The following is a 17647-nucleotide window of genomic DNA, read 5'->3' as shown; positions in this document are numbered from 1 at the left end:
GTATGATGTCTGGGCAAGGGACAAAGCTCAGAGGGAGAGCAGTAGTGGCCCCGCACGACGGCATGTGACTCTGTCCTCAATCCCTAACATTGAGAAAAAAAAAGTGTTATTTCCTAGTTTCTGACATACAGAGAAAAAGGAACAGTGGCCTCCCCAGCTGATAGGGAGCCCCCCAGGAGGATGGGTTAGAAGTGAATGTTGTGATGCTGCTCTGGAGTGCCCTGAATACATCAGGTGGAGGTGACTAGCGGGGCAAGGCTGGGGGCTGGGGGCGGTGACTAGGTTCCATTTGTTTTGTGGGACAGAACCAGGTAGGTGCAGTTCAAACCAGCAATGTGGGTGAGATGGGCCTGGGTGGATGAAGCAGAGTTGAGACAGTCGGGTGGATACCCTCTGGGTCTATATGATAAGGGAAGACGGGCAGAGGGATGGGACGGGACAGAGGGCAGAAGAGCCTTTTATATTTTTGTGTTTCACGTGTGTGCTGGTTTAGAAAAGGAAAGCTTTTGTCATATTCCTGCACTGAGAGGAGGGAGCAGAGGGGTGAGTCGAAAGGATATGGTCCTAACCGGGAGGTGGTGGTGAAGGCATTTAATCCCAGTGCCCCGGAGGCAGAGGCAGGCAGATCTCTGAGTTTGAGGCCAGTCTGGTCTACAGAGTGAGTTCCAGGACAGCCAGGGGTACATAGAGAAAAAAGAAAGAAAGAAAGAAAGAAAGAAAGAAAGAAAGAAAGAAAGAAAGAGAAAGAAGGAGGGAGGGAGGGAGGCAGGGAGGGAGGGAGGGAGGAAAGAAGGAAGGAAAAGAAAAGAAAAGAAAAGAAAAGGGATATGGTCCTAAGAGGTAGGAGAGAAGGGTAGCAATGAGTGAATTTTGATTGGCAGGTGTGTATGCAATATGGCCTGAGAGCAGAGGCAAGAGTGTCAGGCTGAGTGGCTAGAGGTAACTTTTTTTTTTTTGTATGTGGAGCTGAGGATCGAACCCAGGGCCTTGCGCTTGCTAGGCAAGCGCTCTACCACTGAGCTAAATCCCCAACCCTGTAGAGGTAACTTCTAAGGTGAGGGAGTGAGGGCCGGAGAGATGATTGTGTGGTGAAGAGCACTGGCTGCTCTTGCACAGGACCCTGGTTCGTTTCCCAGGTGGTGGTTCACAGCGATCTCTAACTTCAGCTCCAGCGGATGTGACACACTCTTTGGCTTCCATGGGCACTGCACAAATGCGGTAGATCTGCATAGATCCTAGTAAACCCCATGCATAAAGTAAGAACAAGTAAGTCTTAGTGAGAGCGTGGAAAGTTGACTCAAAGCAACAAAGTCGTGGGAAAAAGATTGGAGACGAAGTGCCCAGACTGTCACCTGGCGGACAACAATCTGAGCAGTGAAGAAAGGCTGACCTGGACTCTGGTGCCGGGGGACCTATTTGGCAAACATCTGATCTTCCTTGAGACTCAGTTTCTCTTTTGTAAAATGAGGATAATGAAAGACCTCCAACCCCTGGCTGGGCAGTGGTGGCACACGCCTTCAATCCCAGCACTCAGGAGGCAGAGGCAGGTGGATCTCTGTGAGTTCTAGGCCAGCCTGGTCTACAGAGTGAGTTCTAGGACATTACACAGAGAAACCCTGTCTTGAAAAAAAAAAAAAATCCCCTCATAGAAGTGTTTCAAGGGTCAAGTCATTTCTACTCTATGAATGAGACTGGTTGGGGCGGGGGATCCATCAGGAGATCAAAGCCTTAAACCTTCTAGAGAAGGCCATGGGTGGCAGCTCTTGGGTTCAGTCTTCCCTCTGTTTCTCACAGGACCAGAGATGACTAGAGTAGCGGTCATCCACATACCATAGTTTGCTTTGTACTAGCATCCAGCCTGTGTGCCAGGTGACCAGCTAAATGAGTTGCACACGACCACCATCTAGCCCTCCAGACTCACGGCTCACAACTGCTCACCACAAGGGTACCGCTCTTACCTTCTCTGACTTCACAGCCCAGTAGTCACCGGATAGAACAATGGTCACTTCTCGAGATGGATTCTCGAGATGGAATATAAAGGCTCTGTGTGCTTCAGCACGAGGTACAACTGATCCAGGTGTGTCACTTAGGAAACCCTGAAGAGCCTTCTCATCCCGTGAGTGACCACAAGTTAGGAAGTTGAGCATGGTCTGGATGGTGAGTGAGCCGTATGGGGACCCAGTGGAACGGAGAAGGGGCCAGCCCTATAGCGGGGCCAATTCTGTTGTTCCTCAGAAGTGGCTTTGGGTGTTCCAGCTAGGTAAGTACCTGTGGTGGGAAACTGAAAAGAAAAGAAGCCACTGGGTGGTGGTGGTGTATGCCTTTAATCCCAGCACTTGGGAGGCAGAGCCAGGCGGATCTCTGTGAGTTCAAGGCCAGCCTGAGCTACCAAGTGAGTTCCAGGAAAGGCAGAAAGCTACACAGAGAAACCCTGTCTCGAAAGAAGAAGAAGAAGAAGAAGAAGAAGAAGAAGAAGAAGAAGAAGAAGAAGAAGAAGAAGAAGAAGAAGCAGAAGAAGAAGCAGCAGCCGTGGTATGAATAAAGCTACCAACGCACACCTTCCACACCAGCTGGAGGCGAACAGGGAACCAAGGAATCCATAAACTGACACAGCCTCCTCAGCTCATACCAGGGTTGGCAAGAGCCTCTATGAAGTTCAGGTGGAGTTTCCAAGCCTATCACTTATTTTCCCCGGGAGTTGCTCTTGTGAACCACTCTCTTTGACCACCAAAGGTCAGGGTGCAGTCAGGAACAGGCAAGATCCAGGAAAGCCCAGCTCCAACTGAAGCTGCTCCCCTGACCCCCACCCGCTGTTCATCTAGATTCACCCAGGTTTGCTGAACACCCAGTAGTGACGGCAGGATTCCTTTCCTGTTTGGAGCTGACATGAGCAGACACAACAGAAGCTGCCTGCCATCAGATAAAGGCTCCCGAAAACCTTTCCCACATGCTATGCTTGGGAGCCACTCCTCTGCCAATCAAGGAGGTGAGGGAGGTGTTCTATAAGCCAATCCCTTGCCTTGCTCACTGTTCTGAAACAGGCTGGAACCAGAAATCTATGCTGTGCCATCTCTGCCTGTGGTTTTGTCCATCATTCCTGAACAGCTAGTTCTGTGGGCTCACCCACCCAGGGCTGTCTCCAAGCTGAGCCTTTGACCAGGGCCATGCCAAAGAAGGAATCACTGTCCCCTCAGGCCTGCAAGCCACAGAATGTGAGGTTACTGGAACATCTGAAGATGCACAATTGCATTTGGTCACAATAATGCCCTGGCTGGGGTGAAGAGAAGTTTCACTGTCCTGTGCAGAGTGAAGATGTGGGAGCTGGTCCTCCCTCCCTGGGTGCATGTAATGTTTTGCTCCTTCTGGTCTCTTCTGAGAGCTGGTTTCTTTATTTCATCCTGTTTGATGTGCTTTCATCTTCTCCAGTGCTGAGCAAAAGCATCTTGCATTGTGATGCCGCTAAGCTGTCTGTTGAGGATAATCTTGCTTGTTGTCCTTAGGCGATAAAATGTAATCCACAACACCCTGGTACACCAGCAGCTTCCGAGGATGGAGCTGGAGGAACATTAACATCAAGTAGACAAAATCCATCCTAAGATTAGTCCCACTCTGTAAAAAAAGCAAAATGTAACTTAGGATGAAAACAAGGTTTCTTCTATAATTGAATGGTACTATATTCACCTACCCAAATCCATCACATGCCTGCTGTTCTACATACCTGATCCAGAAGCTGGATGGGGTATGTGTGCACTTGGTACAGCCGGTTTCCAAGAGGGGTCAGAAGGATGGATGGGTGTGTCACCGCTCTGGGCTGCACCTTTGGGAGTTAGGATTAGTACTTCCATTAGCAAGCCTTCTCAGGGCCTTCGCTGTGACATACAAAGAGGAGACCATCAAAGAATAACAAATAAATGGGTTAGTGAGCCGGGATTGGAGTTTAGGCCAGGTCCTATTGGAAAGCCTCTACGAGGTAGGGACACAATAGACACTAAGGTTAGAACTGGTGGGCAGAAGAGAATGGTCAGAGCAGAGTCACGAGCTAAGACCAGGAGAGATGGATCAGAGGAAGTGTCCCAAGGGCTGACATCTTTATCATCTACTCTACTCACCTGGCTCCCTGACACGTGGCTCTGGAACTTCCACTTGTTGCTAAACTCAGTATTAATTGGGTCCCTTCCTATGCCAGGCCCACTACTAACTAGGTCTTTAGGGTGTCACCACAAATGGGGTGGTGGTGGTGGTGGTGGTGGTGTGTGTGTGTGGGGGGTTGTTCCTGTGTCTATGTGTACAACTTAACTGCAATTTTTAGATAAAGAAAGCTCTGTTCATCTCCACCATCTAATCAACTCACCACTTCACCTTCTCTGGTGATTTCCATCCCTCCCTTTTCACACCACTGCTCTCTGGAGGTGACTGGGATGAAAGATAGCAACTACCTACAGGAGAAGCCCGCCCCTGGGCATCTGTGCCTCGCGCCACACCAATTGATCCCAGGCGGAGGCTGTTGGGCGGGATTTTACCATTCATCCCAGACCCTGTGCGCAGAAAGTTCCCTTTGTGTCTGATCTTAGGGACAGAGGGAGAAAAGAGAGAACTCAGGTAGAGAGGATTGTCTGGAGCCGTAGCCAGCTTGTGTGCATCTGGCAGGCTTCCGAGAGGGGTCAAAGGATGGATGGGCGTATCACGGTCCTTGGCAGCACCTCCTGGAGGTTCTGATTGGCATTTACAAAAGCTGGTGTAGCTTCAGAGCCTCTTTGGTTTATGAGCCTTTGACGTGAGATGGACTGGCTGACCAACTTGCGGCCAGCATCCCTTCCCTCAACTCCAGGCACCCCCACCCTCTGTGTCTCCAGCTCCTCCCTCCGAACACAGGGTCTCAGGTTCCACTTTTTGTCCTTAGCCCCCCAGAGACTTGAGGCTGAAACTGGAGGCAAAGCCAGCCCCAGTGCCAGGTGGGACAGTCAACTTGGGTCCTTCCAACAGGGGCGTCGGGTTACCAGACACCCATCTGCTGGAAGAAACCGGAGCCAGATGGTTCTCAGGGGCATCAGCGCCACGCTTTCTTGCCTGCCCAGAAAAGGGGAGCCGCCTCACCTTCTGGCACCTTCCTACCAACAACTCCCATGTGGCCCCCAAAGGCCTTTTCATTAATATCCCAACACCTCGCAGAAGAGCCAGGAAGAGTCGACCTCCAGAGGAGCGGCAGCCTGCTGGGCTGAGCACCCACTTATCTTTTCTACATAAACACAGCAACACTTCCCAGACAGAACCATGTCACCACCTCATAGCTGCCTGCCATCGCCTCTTTGTGGCCTTCGCTAAGAGCAGTTCAGTGGTTAGTGACGGAAAGAATTGTGCTCTCTCTCTCTCTAAAAAGAAACAATTAGCCGGGCAGTGGTGGCACACGCCTTTTATCTCAGCACTTGGGAAGCAGAGGCGGTGGATCTCTGAATTTAAGGCCAGCCTGGTCTACGGAGTGAGTTCCAGGACAGCCAGGGCTACTCAAAGAAACCCTGTTTCAATGAACAAACAAGGAAAAATAAAATATTGTATCCAAATGGTACATTAGTATAATTTAAAAGTCAAAGACTCTACTAGGCAGCATCTTCACACACCAATGCTTTCAACTCACAAGGCGGTTTTAGAAGAAAAGGATTTAATCCATATTTTTAAAATAACATGTTTATAATATCTGCCTTCTCCTTTTTCATGCTTTTTGATTCCCGTTGGGCTATTAGCAGCTTTCTAACAGGAGAGGTGAGACTCTCCCATACCCTGTGCACAGGGTCTCCCTCAGGCACAACCCCCTCCTCCAGGACGAACACTGCTTCTGTTAGTAGTGTTGGCTTTGGGAGCAGGCAGTATTTTCTGTGAGCCTTGCAGTCCCGGATGGACGATGTCCTCAGTTACGGCTCCTTTGTTTACCCGTCTGAATTAGTATCACCCACAGAACTACAGACCTCCCATATCATTCTTTAAGAACCAAACACACTATGAGACTTGCCAGGGATTTTGGAAATTGCCTGGTGAACTGGTCTTCATTACTTGTTATCTGGGTGTTCCTTCCTGGTTTTTGTTTATTTGTTTATTTGTTTGTTTGTTTTGTTTTGTTTTTCTAGTTTGTACAAGCCTATCTTCATTCGGAGTCATTTCTTGTATGCCTTCTCTCTCCTCCATATTGCTGCTGTGCACCAGCTGGGTCCTGGATGTCTGCAGGTCCTGGATGTCTGTTGGAACCCTTATTTTTTTTTTTTCCCTCTTGCCCTCTTGACTTTCTGCTACTGCTTTGTGGGGGACTCTCTTTCTCTCCCAACTCTTCACTCCAAACATCCATTTAGCTCTGTTCTGTGGAACTCTCTCACTTCACTGTGTGGCAACTCTCTCTACTATTCTGAATGCAATACACTTTGCCTCCAACAATATTCTCTAAAATGTATTTACTCCCTGATTAATCTACTTTTAATTTTTAAAACTTACATTTATTTAATGAAGGTGTGTGTGTGTGTGTGTGTGTGTGTGTGTGTGTGTGTGTGTGTGTGTTGTGTACATGTGAAGGGCAGAGGACCGCATGTGGGAGTCAGTTTCTCCTACCATGCAGGTTCTGGGGTTCAAACCGGGGTCACCAGGCTTAGCAGTAAGCAACATTGCCTGTTGAATTACCCCTCTAGCCTAGGCTCTGTTGTTCTAAAATACTAATTTCCTGAGAAGAACATGTAGTTTAGAAGAACCCAGCAGAGGTCTTCTTTTCAGGTCTTTAGCTTGCCTCTTCAGAGTTACTCATATCTTTGTGTGTCCTTCATAATCATTTGTCATGCATTAACATGCAAACACACACATAACCACGTGCCTTTCCCCATACCATGCTAGTATATAGAGTTTGTTTTCAGTCACTCAGAGGTGTTGAGGAGGCAGGAAAGCTGCTCACATTACAGCAGCCAGGATGCACATGAAGAAGGCATGTCTTCACTTGCGCCTTCAGCCCATGGGATGGTGCACCCCACATCCAATCCAATTCTTTGCCCACTAGTTGATCTTCTCCGAAATGTCCTCACAGATACACCTCACAGTTACCTGGGCATTTTTTCAATTCATTCAGGCTGACAATCAAGATTGTCCATCATAGACAGCCTGGGAGCCAAAACCAACCTGCTACCTGTAGTTTTGTTTTGTTTTGTTTTGTTTTGTTTTGTTTTGGGGTGTGTGTGTGTGTGTGTGTGTGTGTGTGTGTGTGTGTGTGTAACTATCTCTTTATTTGAACAGACCCCATGATCTTGGGCTGTGCTGACACTGGAATTGCAGAGGTATGAAGTTCTAACATACTTCACATGATTGACAAAACCTAAAATGTTCATTTCTTGGCCTTTTATGGAAAACAATTTCTAGTTCTTTTGATAGCATGTTTTCCTGGTCTTTGTGCTATTATGGCCAGACACCTTCTTTCCATACATGCTTATAAACTTCGTAATATTGCTTTTGTTTTTGCTTCAAATAGCCAATTTTTTGGTAAAGGGTTTCAAACAGATTATTCAATGTTGAAACTGTTTAAAAACAACATTATTTATCAGTCTTCATTCTTTGTATGGATCCAGTTTTTCACAAATAAAACTTGATCATATGTGCCTATAACCTTATTACATTTTTTTTCCTAGAGCTTTTCACAAACACTGCTGACACAGGTCTGTTGGTGTTGAATTCTTTTAGCATTTAACGCCATGAAAATATTTTCCGTTCATCTTTGCTGGGTATAAAATTCTAAGTTGCCACGCCCCTCTCTCCATACTTAGCAAGGCTTGATTTAGAATGGTTAGGCAAGACCACCCAGCAGCCTTCAGTCTTGAGTTCCCTCTCAGTGTTATTACTCATCTCTCTGGGCTTTTTCATCCCAGCTGGCAGGGATGCCGACTGCTCCTGGCCCTGTCTAAGCAAGATTTTTGTTCATTCTTCTTTTTGTGGATTCTTTTGTAGTCCTAAGTGTGTTCCTCGTCAGTGTGTACTGCGTTTTCAGTTCTGTCTTCCCCCTCAGGACTCAGCCCTGTCAGCTCTGGCCACTGCAGTCTACCCATCTCCTCACCTTTCCTTTCTCCTTCAAGAGGACACTGGGCCCCACTGGGTACCCTTCAACCTTGTTGTGGCACGGAAGCTCTCCAGGCAGTGTGATCTGGGTAATGAAAATGATGCCCATTTCCCGTCTCTGTGACTGTTTACTGCCAGTTGTCAAAAATCCAAAACATAGTTCACACACACACACACACACACACACACACACACACACACACACACACACACGCACATACACACATATACACACACACATTTTATTTAAGGTTAGATGGGAAAGCCAGTCTGCATTACTCCATCTTACTCCATCATGGCTGAACTGATTCATTTTGGTTGGAGCTGATGGAAATAACACACGTTATTGCAGCTTTCCGTTTTAGGAACACAGTGCATCAACGCCTTTCGGCCCTCTAGTATATCCTCCCTGTGAACTTATCTTACCTATTGTGTTCATGTCTTTCCTTACTGCTCTGATGAAATGTGACACGGACAGCTTAGGAGAGGTTTATTTGGGCTCACAACTCTGGGGGATACAATCCATCCTGATCCAAATGACAGTGGGACCAGGTGCTGCTTGCAGCAGCTGAGGACAGCTTGTTTACTTTTGGCAGATGAAGAAGTCTTAAGATATGTATTTGGAGTCAATGGATGAGTGTGAGTGCTGAAAAGTTCCCTGGGTCTGCAGAATGGTGTCACCTGCATTCAAGGTATGTCTTTCCCTTCAGCTAACCGTCTCTGGAAAAGTCTTCAGGGGCACATCAAAAGGTGTGGCTCACTAATGCCTGGGGTTTTTTAATTCATCCAATTAAGTTGAAAAATTAATCACTACACCCATTCATATTGATGTTACATTTGAAAGCTTTCACATAAGTTTAATTTTTCTGGAGCGCTTCCCCCACCCTGAGACAATTCAGGGATAGAATCTTAAGGCCCTGGGCAGCTCCTAACCCTTCCTTTCACCTCTGTGGGTCAAATGATTTTCTAGGCCATTCTTCCACAATGCCAGAAGATCTTCAAGTGCTGCCCTGGACTTGGGGCGGGTGCTGGAAACAGTGAGTATTCTTCAACTCCAAGATGGACAGGGTTTGAAGAGCTTCGTCCGGCCTGGCTTACCTGATGCCATGTGTTATAGTTGAGTGTGGAGGAACTGTGAGAAGTGAAACTTGTGATTTCACTCTTGCCCTGCAGGGTCTGCTGGCATCCTGGCATCTGCTCGTGGGGTTGCTCCACCTGCCCTCTTTGACAGATGGTTACTAATGCAAAGGAAAATCTCTAGTAACATCCCTGGACGAAACAGGCAGTTGCAGGCTAGAAAGGGAAGTGGGGAATGTGTGTTCTAAATGTCAATCAATTTAGAAGCAAACTTGGAACACAGTTCCTTTCCCAGTTGAGAGCTGTCTGTTCCAACAAAATCAACCTCTTGCAGTAATGACAGCAGTGCATGGAGGAGACCTGGGCTGATTACAGTTGACATCAGATGGGGTAACACCCACCCTATGTAATGAGTTGATTAATTATAGCTCTGCCGTGTGTGTATAGCATTCGATTAATCTCATGAGAGTATTTTAACTTTGTCACCTACAATGGCTCAAGGCATCTGAGCAGGACTTTTCAGAAGTCACGCTCCTCTGTTGACTCTACATGCTTGTCTTAAGTATCAAAGGACTAGGTGGAGCAGCTCACTTCCATTATCCACTGCTTGGGGATCAACCTACATAAAGCATCTGAGCAATGATGAAGCAAATAAAACAGCAGCAGGGCATCTAAGAACATCTGACAGCACTCCCTGGTCCCCACCCTTACACTCAGTTAACAGCATGTGACACTCTCCCCCAGTGAGGGTGGATGTAGTCAGATGTCCTGACACAGTGAGCCCATTGCCTCATCTGAACTTTGGTCCCTCTGGCAGTTGTATTGACAAAGGAATGTCATGCTCACAAAATGCAATCTACTTGGACGCCCTGGAGACAGCCCATCCCAAGCAAGACTCGTGGTAGTTTAGGGACAGTAGCCTGGCTGGTCCATTTTGCTCAGGTTCAGCTATCTGACAACAAGCTCAACTCCTATTTATTATTAGTTTTACCTGCAGAATCACCCTTTATGGACTGGCCAGATGCCCCAAGCCAGCCCTGGGTCATGGCTGGTTTATGCTCTACAGGTCTTTGTAACAAGCAGCTGAAGTTGGAGAGAGTCTATTTTTAACAAGCAAAGTATTCACGCAGCATACATGTCACTAACAATACAGAGTAGTAGATAGCATGTCATCTTCCCAGGGCCTTTGCCAAGTGCACAATTGCCTGCTGTCTCATATTTAGTGGGAGACGAGAGTCTTAACAGCTCTTTGATTCTGCTACCTCATTGCCACATCCTGTTCAGATTCTCACCATCCTGTGTAGTCTTGCTAGTGATGGGAACCTTAACCATTTGCAAGCACCACCTTGCTGTTTACCTCAAACCAATACACATTTTCTTCCTTCTGTACTACCCTTCAGTGATTCCTTCCATCGAGAAAACAAAACAAAAAACCCAGCGTCTTCTCTCTGCACTCAAGACCTTCCATGGCTAGGTAGAAGAGTAATTTCTCAAGCCAACAGGTCCCTGGAGGGTGGTCCTCACAGGGACCCAGAGGACCACCGCGGTGTGACTTTTAAGCCTTTATTTGGCTAGCCCCACCCTCCCAGCAAGCCCCTATTCAAGCATAGTCCTTCCCCAAAAAGCCTCTGCTCCCCCACTCCTCATGCCCAAGCCTTCACTGCCTTTGTGCCAAGACAATACCCGTATAAGCCTGGTTGGTATAAACCTGGCATACTGGGTACTAAAAACCAATCGATTGGCAAATATCACTTTCACTTCCAGAATGTTTCTTCTTTATTAGTGTCTGTTTTCTCCAAGGCCATTAGTTAGTTTGGCGTGTACAATAGGAAAGGTTTTGATTTGGGTTTAAAACTCTGATTCATGGGGCTGGACAGATGGCTCAGCAGTTCAGAGTGTTTGCTGCTCTTGGAGTTCAGTTCCTGGCACCCACGTGGCAATACTGCTCATCTGTAACACCAGCTCCAGGGGACTGACATCTTCCTCTGGCCTCTGCTGGCTTTAGGCATGCACATGGTACTCATACATGCAGACAGAATTACTCAAACATTTAAAATTTAAAAAATTTAAAATGCCACTGTACCATTCACTAGCTTCAGGATCTTGGGCAAGACTGACTGTTTTCTCAGTGGTGAAATAAGGGTGACTAATTACTAGACTGGTTTAAGGAGTAGACAAGATGGATATAGCATTGGATAAATAACAAGTGGCCTGATTTTTTTCCCCCATCCAGCTCAATTTATGTAGGAAGTTTTCCTGTCCTGACTGCCTGCCTGCTCCCAAATAACTGATAGAGCCTTAATAGTAATTATAAATGCTCGGCCAATAGCTCAGGCTTGTTGCTAACTAGCTCTTACAACTTAACCCATTTCTATTAATCTGTGTGCAGCACCGAGGCTTGTGGCTTTTACCTCTATCCAATTTTGTGAGTCCAACTCCAACTCCGTCGGCTGGCGACCCTGACTCCTCCCCACCCTTCCTCATCCCATATTCTGAGTTCGGCTTTCCCGCCTAACTTTACAGTCAGCTTGTTTATTAAACCAATCATAGCGACATATATTCACACAACACACAGAAGGATTATTTGACAGAAAACTTACTTCAGTTTACCAGGGACTCTGCAACATTCATGAGTAACACCCCACTAGAATGTTCTGGTTTTAACTAGGCCTGATGATACAGGCCCATAACTTGTTCAATAGGCTGGGACAAGAGGATCATGAGTTTAAGGCCAGCCTGAGCAACTTTGTGAGATCCTACCCAGAAAGAATGAAAAATGAAAATAAAAAGACTAGGGAGATGGCTCAGTGGATAAAGCACTTGCTTTGCAGACAGAGGGCTGGAGTTTGGATTCCCAGAAGCCACATAAATGCTGGGCAGGCATAGTGGTCACCTGTAATTCCAGCACTTGGGAGGCAGAGGCAGGGACTAGGCAGTCTGGCTAGCTGGACTGGCTGAGGTTAGTGAACTCCAGGTTCAGCATGAGACCTGCCTCAATAAAGTGGAGAGAGATTAAGGAAGATACCAACATTAATTTTGGGCCTACACATGCATTTGTGCACACAGGCAGACACATCACATGTAAGCAAAAATAACTTGGTTTGCAGCTCAGTGGTACGGTGCTTGCTAGCATGCTTGGGGCCCTAACTTCAAATCTTAGTGTTACACACATACACACCCCCCCACCCTCCACCTCTTGTTTTGAATTCTAGGCTTCTAAATGGCTCTATTCTGTAAGCGTTAAATGCCTGTTTGAAGTTCTGAAAATTTGCATCTCACCCTACTCACCAGGGTATCTTATTACCTTATTTAATTTCTCAAACAGTCCTTTGAATTATTATTGTCACTTTGTATCCAAGAAAACTGGAGCAGAGGGGTATGGTCTTGTCTTTGATGGTGAGCTAGGCTTTGCAGAGATCATCTCTAGATGCAACTCCTGGCTCCTTCCCTTTATGCCTGGGGCCTTTACCACTCAGCCTTGTGAATGCAACCACTTAAAAACATCTAATAATTTTAAATGTTCATGCTAAAGTTACTACTTTAAATAATTTTTTTTTTTTTAAAGTAGCCTTTTTGGAGCCAGGGAGACAGCTTGGTGGATAAAGGTACTTACTGTTGAGTTCCAAGAACTCACATGATGGAAGAATCAATTCCTGCGAGTTGTCACCTGACCTCAACACAGGCACTGTGGCACGTGCCCACATGTGCACACAATATATAGTATATAACCTAGTCCTTCTAGTCTCTGATGAAACAGCAGTGTGTGACTTTGCCATAACTATCTGAAAAAGTCCTCGAAACCTTGGTTCATCCAAGCTGGCAGTAATCACTGCCTCCTGGACATGAGGATTACCATGAGCAGTTCTAATCTGGGTGACACAGGTCTGGCACACGGCAGAACTTGGCGGGCGACATCTCTGACCACCATCAGCACAAGGTTGCCTTAAATATCCTCTACTACGGGACAAGAGACCACCAAGGAAGTACACAAGCACTTCTTCCCAGTTCTTGCTTAACTGAGAAGTCTAATAAGAAAAGACACCTCAAAGGCCAAAAGTTAACTTTATTGACTGCTGATCTTACCATGAAACACCTATAAGAAATAATTACAAAATAATGCAAGTTTTTTTGTTTTAAACATACTTTCAATATCAACCCATCATGACGATCCTTTCACAGAAAGGATTATTTACAACTTACTTAGATATAAAGCTCACTGTTGCAAACACAAATGCAGATGTTGTGGGAAGGTGACAAACACCAAACTGGTGTATTTACCAGCAACGGACATGTTAACAAATGCAGCATAGTAACGGCTGTACACTTTTCTTTTCCTTTATTCTTAAAAACAATTTCCCCAATACAAAAATGTCAGTTATTCAAAGTGGATTTTCACAAACCTATCTGTGTATGATTCTACCATGGATCAGAAAGTGAAAAATGTCCCCTAGCAGGTTTCATCTTTGAAAAAATCCATAAGGCTATTCCCAAATCCAACCAAAGGTGAGTGAATGAAAAGTAACTCCACAGGCAAAACCCTGGAGACTGGATTCTGGAGCAGAGAGGAGGAAGGGTATAGAGCATGACCTGTTCAATGAAGCGACCTTGTTATCTTTGTTTCTGCAAGCGACTCTGAGGGCCGTGGGAACACACAGCATGGCAATCAGGGCTCTCCAGAGTACAAACCTCACCAGGGTCTGGCCCCTAAGGGTCTATAAAAAAAGGGCAAGATTATGTAATGATTCATAAGCAAAAGAAGTCATTAGGTCATCCCTTCAGCGTTCATCCTTCCGCAAGGAGGCTGAGATACATTCTGGTATCAGAAACTTTGGTTCTAGAAGCATTCGACAAAAGCAGAACAATGTCGTGATTACAGATCTTTTTTTTTTCTTCTCTTGAAAGGGTCAGGTGAGAGTTAGTGGGTGAGATTCTGTTGGAGCTGTGCCTGCACAGGAGGGCAGCGTGGGGGATGGTGGAGGACTGTGGCCCCCACTGGGTCTGTAACACTGACTCCCATCCACAGGGAACATTGCTCATGTTCTGCTATACCCTAAATCTATTTCTTTGTTACTTGAAAACATAATTTTGTACAAAAATATGAGTTTCTTTAGAAAATAATACATAGTTTTTTTTTTTTTTAATAAAACCTGGCAGATAGCAAAAATGGAGTATCAAAATATGGTAAACAAATGCTGTAAAATACTAAATCATTAAAAATATCCCCTAGAAAGACATTGTGCTATGAGGTTCTCTCCTGATGTGTGAGCAACATCTTCACTGCCTATCAAGTTGATAAACTCGTTCTCCTGGCTTGGTTTCATTATACATCGTAACAGCAGCAGGGCAGTATCTTGTCTTAAGAATAGCCCATCCACCATCACTAATAGCCTCTGTATACTTTCATTTGAAAATTAAGAAAAAGACACTCTTGGATCAGTGGGCTCTAATCCTACTGTGCATTATTTCTACCTGGTAAGCTTTACAAGAAAGGACAATTTCACCTGGGCCCCACCCCCAAGAGACTGATTTAAATTGGCCTGGGGTAGGACCCAGGCTCACTTTAAAAGCTCCCCAGGTAAGTCTAAGTATGCAATCGGGGTTGAGGATCTTGGCCAAAGGCACACAAGGAGAGTCGCTCTGAACTCTACGTTTATCAACTGATTGTCTGCGGCTATTCTTTCAACGTGTCCTCAACATTAAACAAGGAATGCGATGTGTGCAAGACATACATGGAAGTCCAGATGAAGAGTGAGTCATTAAGCTTTAAACACATATAAACACACACAGTCCCATGTATCTATATATGTATAACATATACATACAGTTAGGGTATCTTTATAAAGCAGAAATTAGCACTACCATCTGTTTGCCAGCATTAAAAACAACAAAGAAAATACCAGCAAACAAACTTTTTCTAAGATATTTCCATTGTTTTTAACATATACCAACTTGTAAACTCCTCAAAACGCACCATGTCGTGAACACAAGTGAATCCCAGAGCTTCCTGGAGGAACAGAATAGTGGATGGGCATTGTCCGGGTGTGGAAGAGTCCTGGCACGCGTCTCCTGGATTCTGCGTAGCGTTTCCGTCACGTACTCATCTTTGGCTAGAACCACAGACTCCCATCACCTCAGCAGTGTTCATTTTGGGCCAACCTCTAGGAGGCAGCAATGGCTATGATCTGAGAATGGTTCTCCATAAAAGAAGAGAGAGCTTCCCTCCGGCCTCCCTCAAACCCTAAGCGCTCCATGCGGGCGTGGCTTAAAAAAGAAAAAAAAAAAAAAAACCCAACTCACAAGCAAACAGATAAGCCGAACATCTTTCACGTGATAGACATGATTTGAACTAGAAAACAAGAGATGAACACACACACCACAACCTTAACAGTCTGGAAGCTGGGTAAGCTTGAAAGCATACTTCCTTCCAAAGGGTCAATAGACATCGGGCAGTTGTCTCCTGATCTTCTACCTCTGCATAATACTTAAAGTGCATTGTCCCAAGGCTTTTGTTTCCATCACGGATATTATAAAGAAAGAGCTAAGTTTGGGGGTGAGAAAATATGGCACAGACAGTGTGTAGAGGACCTCGGACTCCACAGCCCCCTGCAGATGGCAGCCTACAGATGGGCTTCATACTACGAACTCCGGGACCTCGTCGTGAGTGAGGTCCAGAGAAAAGTATTTGCTGGTTCTTTTGACTGGAAAAGCGTCTTGGATGTTGCCGCACTGCTGAGCCAAGCAGCTGTTGCAGTATAGGCCATCCTCATCCAGTTCATGGCCACACCCAAAAGTATAGCTCTGAGCAGTGTCCTGACACAGACCTGCGATGCGCAGGAAGTCTTTCTGGTACAGTCTGATGTCGTCAAGGCTCAGGCTGTGTCGGTCGGTGGAAGTCTTTGGTTTTCGACATACAGTCTGCAAGATGAGGGAAGGGTGAGAAAACACAGTAAGACGGACTACCTGGGAAGGTAATGTCTTTGGCCAGCAGAGCCGGGCTGCTGCAAAAATCATAAAATGCTAAGTAGTCCTTACATGGTACAAAGTGCTTTCCCACCCATGGCTTCTGAAGGAAGTAGCTTTCACTGAGTATTTCAATGTGCCTGCTCTGCCTAAACACTCAGCTGGTACATGCTATGTAGTTTCCCTGCCCAGTATTTATAGCCAACACAAAGACAGGCGGGCAGCTACTCCTGGCCTTTGAGAAATCCAGCAATTACTGCAAAAGAAGGCTATAAAGATAAAAACACTGCTTTTCTTTCTTTCTTTTTTCCATCAGGACAGTTCAACTTGCTAACACCCTTCCAGCTTGGGTCTATTAATATTTTAATAAGAAATGGAAAAGTAATTATCACTCAAGAAACACAGCTTGAAGAAGCAAGTTTTAAAGAGTCCAGAATATAAAGTGTTCTTGCTGCCGAAGGCTGGGAGGAAACTGGGCTGCAGAGATGGCTTAGCCTTTACGAGCACTGGCTGATCTCCCAGAAAACCCGGGTTCGGTTCCCAGGGCCCACAACAGTGGCTCACAATCACTTGTAAACCCCAGTCCCTGGGGATCAAACACTCTCTTATGGCCTCCACAGGTAACTGCATGCATGTGCACATACACGCACACAAACCAAAAATAATTTTTGAAATGCAGAATGAAAAGTCCTGGCCACTCAGAGAGGCTCTGTCCTTCCAAGTGCTACCAGTAGGTGGCAGGCTTTTTGAATAATTTTTTAATTATCCCAAGTGGTACAGGTGGAAAATAGAGACATTGAAGATAAATAACATGGCAGGCGGTGGTGGCACACACCTTTAATCCCAGCACTCGGGAGGCAGAGCCAGGTGGATCTCTGTGAGTTCGAGGCCAGCCTGGTCTACCAAGTGAGTTCCAGGACAGGCGCAAAGCTACAGAGAAACCCTGTCTCGGAAAACAAAAACAAAAACAAACAACAAAAAAAGATAAATAACACAAATGGGAGATGCTTACTGGGTGATGTAAAGAAACTAGATAGTCTAAATTTGCTGTTTGGCACCACAAGGAACATCTTGTTGGAAAAAGATACCACTTTGCTAGACACAAACCTTCTAGGAGCACGTTTCGCTGAAAAGTAGAATAGTCCCTTAAACCTGATATGGCCTTCGCAGGTCTCAAAAGGACCTCAGACACAGAATTGTTTGATTATTACCACAAACTCTCAAGGCACACAAATGTCCCAGAGCTGTGGTTTGGCATTTGCTGCTCAGCTGTGACACCTGTGGTGTCCAGGGACATCTGTGTACAGTGTACACAGCATATATGCGGTGACAGAGCTTAGGCTCCAACTTTGCTACACATACTGTTTAATACTGGAACTTTTAGAAAAATGTTTAATAAATGTCATTTTCGTAGTATGGCTTCTTTTACGGAAGTACAAAAAATGGGTTACCCCTCACAAAAAATGTGAGGGTAAAAAGTAGAGTCCAAAGTGAGCCACAATGCCAGAGAAAGAAAGAAAAGGAGGGGGTGGGGTGT

At 45.8% G+C, this 17647-nt stretch overlaps 1 protein-coding gene across 2 annotated transcripts in view; it reads right to left on the bottom strand.

Annotated features, from left to right (window-relative positions):
- Positions 1–13195: 13195 nt before the first annotated feature.
- Frmd6 (FERM domain containing 6) overlaps positions 13196–17647 on the bottom strand; it is a 72491-nt gene continuing 68039 nt past the window's right edge. For both annotated transcript variants that reach the window (XM_036206382.1, XM_036206384.1), the window contains exon 14: positions 13196–16065. In XM_036206382.1, the coding sequence (XP_036062275.1) occupies positions 15781–16065 (285 nt within the window). In that variant the 3' untranslated portion in view covers positions 13196–15780. The remainder of the gene's footprint in view (positions 16066–17647) is intronic.

Source organism: Onychomys torridus, chromosome 14 (genome assembly GCF_903995425.1).
Source record: "Onychomys torridus chromosome 14, mOncTor1.1, whole genome shotgun sequence".
Taxonomy (NCBI): domain Eukaryota; kingdom Metazoa; phylum Chordata; class Mammalia; order Rodentia; family Cricetidae; genus Onychomys; species Onychomys torridus.
The sequence above is the reverse complement of the archived record's forward strand: the minus strand, read 5'-3'. Positions and strand labels throughout refer to the sequence as shown.